The 7035-nt window shown below is 31.0% G+C and overlaps 1 protein-coding gene across 1 annotated transcript; it reads left to right on the top strand.

The window, feature by feature from the left end:
• The first annotated feature begins 3794 nt into the window (after window positions 1-3794).
• LOC114319080 (aspartyl protease family protein At5g10770) lies at window positions 3795-6708 on the top strand. Its single transcript, XM_082901343.1, has 3 exons — window positions 3795-3930; window positions 4164-4238; window positions 5338-6708. The coding sequence occupies exons 1-3, from the start codon at window positions 3813-3815 to the stop codon at window positions 6594-6596; spliced, it is 1452 nt and encodes a 483-aa protein (XP_082757469.1). The 5' UTR covers window positions 3795-3812; the 3' UTR covers window positions 6597-6708.
• Window positions 6709-7035: the final 327 nt, after the last annotated feature.

The raw sequence follows: 7035 nt of genomic DNA, 5'->3' as shown, positions 1-7035 counted from the left end.
GTGGTTCCTATCGGGTTAGACAGTTTCTACAGTTCGAATAACTCTATACCTAGCTCTAGCGAATTTTCTTATTTTGGAATGACTTGATTTTTGGGATTCTCCAAATATTCAAAAAATTAGAAAAAAATCCCTTTAGCAAACTTTGGACAAATGTGTAATTTCAAGATATGAATATTTTGATCATTTATGGATATTTAACTAGCGTTCCGATTGTAAAATGTAGGATTATTTTGTCATTTCCGCATAAATAAAACTGTTAGATTCATTAGATTAATATCCATAAATGGGACTGTTGGGACTGTTGAGTTTATATTAATTGAGTTTAATTGACTAATTTAGACACTATATATCAATCCCTTTCCAAAAAACATCAAAAGAAAATTCTTTGTCGCTTTAGGTGGACCACCCAAAAAAAAAAAAAACAAAACAAAACAAAATTTATTTTAATTTTTATGATCATCACCAAATAATAGAGAGCCTATCTATCATTTTCCTCACAATAATAATCGCGCAAACAAACGCGTAAGTGGGACCTTGAAGCAAAGAAAAAAATACAGCTTCGTTGGTTTGGATTTTTAAAAATTATTTCTTAGAAAATTAAAATTTTTACTTTTTGTATTTATTTTTTAAACTGAATTTCTTCAATGTTTGAAGCATTTTTTTTTTAATTTTTAGATGTACTTCATATAAATACACTTAAAGTATAATATTTGTAAAAAAAACTCAATAAATATCAAAAATACAAAAAAAAAATATGAGAATTTAGTACTTTTTGATTTTTTTTGATTTTTTAAAATATTTTTTTTTATAAATACGTTTTAGATATGTCTAGGGTTCGTTTGGGAAGTGGGTTGGTTTTTTACTATTTTGGCTATTTTGGGGTAAAAAGCTTAATTTGGGAAGGACTTTTTGATTTTTTTTTATTTTTTTAAAAGAAAGAATGTAATAATTATGGGTTGAATGTGATATTTTATCTTATTGGGCTAAAACGCCTATTTTGTTTTTTTGTAACTATTTTAGTCAAAAAAAACCTCAAACCTAACTTCTCAAACGAGCCTAAAGTAAGATACGTCTAAAAAAAAAAAAAAAAAAAAAAAAAAAAAAAAAAAAAAAAAAAAACCAAAAATTTTAAAAATATTCACTAAAAAAAATAAAAAAACTCAATGTTCAAAAAATTAAATTCAGAAAATTGAAACAAATACGCTAATAAAGACTATCACTTTTCCCTATTTGCTTACAAGAGAAAAATAGGGAGGTAAATAATAAAAGAACACTATAACATTTTCTTAGTTTAGTGACATTTGAAAGTGCCACAAAACTATTGGTTTAATGACATTTTTTAATCTTTTGGCATTTTGAACAAGTACCATTTGTATTCGTGCCATGGTAGATACTAGTGTCACGGTAGATACTTGCAAGTGCCACTACACCATCATTGCTAAAAACTTTCAATGACATTTTGATGTTATGGTAGATATTATTTGTGGCACTATCAAGCATCATTAAAAAAAGAGTCAGTGACATTTATAAGTGTCATTACACCATCAAGACTAAAACCTTTCAGTGACACTTTAATGTCATGGTAGGCACTATTCGTGACAATAATTCGTTGTAGAACAATTTGATCCACTCTTGCGGAGACTCGAACCGCCAACCTCCCGCACCATAAACCTCATACACTACACTCTTCCCACTACACCTCTATAGCACTACATGATTATATATGCAACATATATTATTTATATAGTACAAACATCCATATTAATATAAAAGTATATGTATAAACATAATTATTTTATTAAACATAATTTATGTAAAATAAACTATTTACTAGCAAAATAAAAAAAGATCACTTTTGACGACTAAAAATATTTTTTAGTCACCAATTCTATACTTTTGGCTACTAATTGTTTTTTAGTTGCTAAAAAACTTAACTTTTGCCGACCAAAATCGGATTTGGTCGCCGAAGATGCACTTTCAGCTACCAAAATTTTGGTCGCCAAAAAATTTAATTTCCGCATTAGGATTTTAGTTCTCCCGCGCTAAAAATAACCACTTTTGATTACTAAAATTTTTTTAGTCACCAAAAGGCTTTACTTTTGGTTACTAAAATTTTTTTAGTCGGTGAAACCCATATAATCAGCGACCAAACTTATTTTTAGTCGCCAATTGCAGACTTTTGGCTACTAAATTTTTTTAGTCACCAAAAAGCTTTATTTTGGGCTAGTAAAAAATTTTTAGTCACTAAAACCCATATAATCAGCGACCAAACTTAGTTTTACTCACCAATTATAGACTTTTAGCTACTAAAATTGTTTAGTCGCCAAAAAACTTTACTTTTGGCTACTAATGTTGTTTTGGTCGCTGAAAGCTTTACTTTCAGCAACCAAATTTTTTTTGGTTAGGAAATTTAGTCGCCGAATGTGATTTTTCCTATAGTGTATGTTGAGTTTAATTTATTTATTTTTAATCATTTATTGCATTTTAAAATTTAAAAAATATATTGGCATTTTTTGCTTTTTTCGAAAATGTCATTATAAGCTTGGAAAGTTTTTGGCTTAATAGCATTTCTCAAAATGCTATAAAATATTTGTTTATGACACTTTTCACTTAAGTGCTATAAAAAGTAATTTGCCCCTACCTAGCATCCTGACATTTTTAAAAAAATGCCATTACTATTAAAGTTTAGTGGCATATGTTGGTAAATGTTACGAACATAATTTTTTGTGTCATTATTTTATAAAATGCCATAAAATTGATGTGATATTTCTTTATTGAAATGCCACTAGAACCTTGTATGTTTGTAGTTCTGTGGCATTTTTCTAAAACATTTAATGCCAATTTTTATTTTTGTGGCATTTTCTAAAAATATGCCACTAGTGCGGTGTCATTAAAGTGTAAATTTGTTGTAGTGACATTTTTGTTATAGTGAAGTGATACTTTTTTTAATTGAAATGCCACTAGAGCCTTGTTTGTTTGTAGCTCTATGACATTTTTTTAAAAACTGCCACCAAATATTTTTTTTGTGACATTTTTTAAGAACATTCCACTAGTATAGTGTCACTAAAATATGTTTTTGTTGTAGTGGAGGAAATATGGGATAAATTTTTAGTATTTTTTTTTCCCTTCTGGTTAAGGGTTCGCTTGGAAAGTGGGTTGGCTTTTTAATTTTTTGACTATTTTAGCCTAAGGCTAAAAAGCCTCGTTTAGGAAAAGTTTTTTGACTTTTTTTACTTTTTGTGAGAGAAATGATGTAATGATTATGGGTTAGATATGATATTTTGTCTTATTGGATTAAAAAGTCTATTTTTTCTTTTTGTGGCTAAAATAGCCTCAAATACACCCAACCCATTCTTCCCAAACAAAACCTAAATAAGATTTCAATTTTTCTCCTTCTCTTATTATTAATTTTGTAAAATTTCTATTAATTTAGCATTTAATTTTAACAGAAGAGATAATTAAAAAAAATATTTTAAAAATGTTTATTTCTACTTTCCTTTGCTTTCCCTCTGGTTTATTTTATGGGAAATGTGAAGGATGACCACAGAAAATGTAAAGGGTCTCGCTTAAAAATAAGTTATTTTAATAGTTTTTTAATTTTTTATAAAAATATATATAAAAAATAAAGAGAATAATATAATAATTTATAATAATTTTTTTTGACTAAAATATATATTATCTCCAAACCAGGCCGTTATCTTAGGTGACGTGGAAGGTTGAACATCCATTATAAATTCAGTAGCATATTACAACACTAACACAAGAAGTGCTTTGAAAAAAAAGCACAATTGAGAGAGAAGAGCTTTTTGTAAATGATGGCCACTCCAATAGCTTCCTCCATTTCCATTAGCTTCTTCTCCTGTGTTTCTCTTTTCCTTCTTCTCTGCTCCTCAAAGAATGGCTACGCTTTAGGTGGTGGAGAGAGAAAGACTTTGCCTCCGTTTGGGAAGTGGGTTGGTTTTTTGGCTTTTTGACTTTTTTGGCTATTTTAGCCTGGGCTAAAAAGCTTGGTTTGGGAAGGGCTTTTTGGCTTTTTGGCTTTTTTTTGTGAGAGAAGAGTGTAATGATTATGGGTTGGATGTGATGTTTTGTTTGTTGTGGCTAAAATAGCCTGTTTTGTCTTTTGTGACTATTTTAGCCCCAACCCACTTGCCAAACACCACCTTTGCAAAGCAACTTTCATTCAGTTCAAGTCAACTCTCTTTTACCAGCCTCTGTTTGCACCTCTTCTACCAAAGGTTATTTATATCAATAATTCTCTCTATCTCTCTCTCTCTCTATGAGTTTTTCTTTACTAAACTCGCGCATTTTTCAAATTATTTTTCCAAACCCACGCAGATTTTAAAATATTTCCCAAACTCATGTAATTTGGGAAATTAGTTTGAATAAAGCATGGGTTTATTAAATAACTTCTTAATATTAAGAAAGTGTCTAAAACGGTTATTTAGCAGTCTTACAATAATACTTGACACAATTTAATATATGGTACGTGTCATATTATCTCTCAAAAATCAAATTAAAAGTATTGAATCTCATTATTTTAATCAATAAAAATGATAAATTTTCCTTTGTTAGCATCTTTGTAATCACAAAAAATATGCTATGAAACATCAAATGGTCCCCTAAGTACAGACCACAATTGAACTATATCTCTATCTACTTAATATATATATATATATATAATTCATTATCACTTGTATATATATATATATAATTCATTATCACTTGCTTTTGTGTATAAAAAAGTTGTTAATGCAATAATTCTTTTGTTTCAAAAAGAGTGATGTTAGAAAATTTTAAAATATTATTTTAAATTTATCAATGTAATAAATTTAGCTTTAATATCTACGGATCTCAAGCATTTTTATAAAACTTTACATAATTATTTTTAATTTTTGTCCATAAATCTCTCCTAGACAATATTTCCCACTAATCAAACTTGAACAATTCCATTATCTTTGTATAATTTATTTTTATAATTAATCAATTACATTAAGTCAATAAAGTTCATAAATTTATCATACATGTAATTTAATATTATAAAAAAATTATCGTACAAATAAAACAAAGAAAACTAAATATTCAGAATCCCTTTTTAATTTAGGTTGTTAACAAACAAATAATAATACTTTATTTCATTTAATAAGTTTTGAAATTTGTTAAATTTAAGTTTTTTTTATTTTTAATTATAATTCTCATAATATTAAATTATATCATTTGTAATAACATTGTTTTTTTGATCAGCAAAAAAAACTTTATTAATTATTAATAAAACTTAATAATTAATAAATCTTAAAAGTAAGGCTTACCCTAAACAAATTTAATTATTCTTAACAGATAAGAGGAACGGAGCGTCACTGAAAGTAGTTCACAAGTACGGTCCATGCTCTCATCTACATGAACATAATACAGAGAATGCTCCAACAGTGACTGAGGTCCTCCGTCGTGACCAGTCCCGAGTCAACTCAATTCAGTCTCGACTCAGACAAAACAGAGTAAAAGAGTCCAAGGCCACGACCATTCCGGCAAACTCCGGCAAATCACTTGGCACCGGAAACTACATCGTGAGAATCGGACTCGGAACCCCGAAAAAAGACTTCACCCTCGTCTTCGACACCGGCAGCGATTTCACCTGGACTCAATGCCGGCCATGTCTCGGTTCCTGCTATCAACAACAAGAACCAATCTACGATCCTTCTCTCTCATCCACATACACCAACATCACTTGTAGCTCGCAGCAGTGCTCTCAGCTCTCCTCCGCCACCGGCTTCCCTCCTCGTTGTTTCACCAACACCTGCGTCTACGGCGTCAGGTACGGCGATTCGTCATTCTCTGAAGGTTTCTTTGGATCGGAAACTATCACATTGACACCCTCCGATGTTTTCCCCAATTTCCTCTTCGGTTGCGGCGAGAACAACAATGGTCTCTTCGGCGGCACCGCCGGATTGATCGGACTCGGCCGAGATCCATTGTCTCTTGTCTCACAAATATCTTCCAAATACGGAAATTACTTCTCCTACTGTCTTCCTTCAACGAGCTCCTCCGGATACCTAACTTTCGGAAAAGGAGGAGGAAGCTCCGCTGGATCATCTCTGAAATTCACTCCATTGCTATCAAACTCGAAAGCTCCGTCGTTGTACTTCTTCGATATAATCGGAATCAAAGTCAGTGGCCAGACATTATCGATCTCACCAACGGTGTTCAAGACCGCCGGCTTTATAATCGATTCCGGCACCGTCATCACTCGCCTCCCTCCGGCGGCGTACGATGCATTGAAAACGGCTTTCCGGGATCAGATGAAGCAATATCCAATGGCTCCAGCTCCGCGATTATTTGATACCTGTTACGATCTGAGCAAGTACAACTCGGTGAAGATTCCGCAGATCAGCTTCTTGTTCGGCGGCAACATCGAGCTTCCTCTGAACAAGAAGGGGATACTTTACGCCATAAATGTGTCGCAGGTCTGCTTGGCGTTCGCCGGAAACATGGCCGCCTCCGACTTGGCCATTTTCGGAAATGTACAGCAACAGACTTTGGATGTGGTGTATGATGTTGCAGGGGGGAAGCTAGGGTTTGGCTCTGGAGGTTGTTCATAATAAGCTTGACTTGTATGAGAAGGAAAGAGAATCACAAAATAAATCATGCGCTGTAATATAAGTGTAATTTTTAAAATGTATCATGCAGTGTAATTGCTATTTAGGTTTAAAAGTTGGATCTGTTTTTTAAATTTAAAGATATATTAAGAAATGATTGGTTGATAATTAAATATTTTTTAATTATTAACTAATATATCACTAAGTCTAAAAAGTAGGTTTAAAAAATATACTTATATATTATTTTCTATTTTTTTTATTATAAATTTAACGGATTATGTATATGAATCCAGAATTGAAAGGTATGTATTTCTAGTCTTATTGTTTAAATGGAAGGAATTGAAATATACATTTTATTATCAAGAATCATATTACCAGAAATAAAATTTACATTTTAATAATATTATTCAAGTGTTTCTTCGAGTTTGAATTGTTTGATTTG

The sequence above is a fragment of the Camellia sinensis genome, chromosome 13 (assembly GCF_055761805.1).
Source record: "Camellia sinensis isolate YWXY chromosome 13, ASM5576180v1, whole genome shotgun sequence".
Classification (NCBI taxonomy): Eukaryota; Viridiplantae; Streptophyta; class Magnoliopsida; order Ericales; family Theaceae; genus Camellia; species Camellia sinensis.
Note: the sequence above shows the minus strand (reverse complement) of the source record. Positions and strands in the feature narration are given on the sequence as shown.

What these genes read in the sequence shown, in the direction of transcription:
- LOC114319080 (XM_082901343.1), top strand. Translation starts at nt 3,813, where the DNA reads ATGATGGCCACTCCAATAGCTTCCTCCATTTCCATTAGCTTCTTCTCC. An exon ending in AGGTGGTGGAGAGAGAAAGA is followed by an intron (nt 3,931 to 4,163) that starts CTTTGCCTCCGT and finishes GCCAAACACCAC; the next exon opens with CTTTGCAAAGCAACTTTCAT. An exon ending in TTGCACCTCTTCTACCAAAG is followed by an intron (nt 4,239 to 5,337) that starts GTTATTTATATC and finishes TATTCTTAACAG; the next exon opens with ATAAGAGGAACGGAGCGTCA.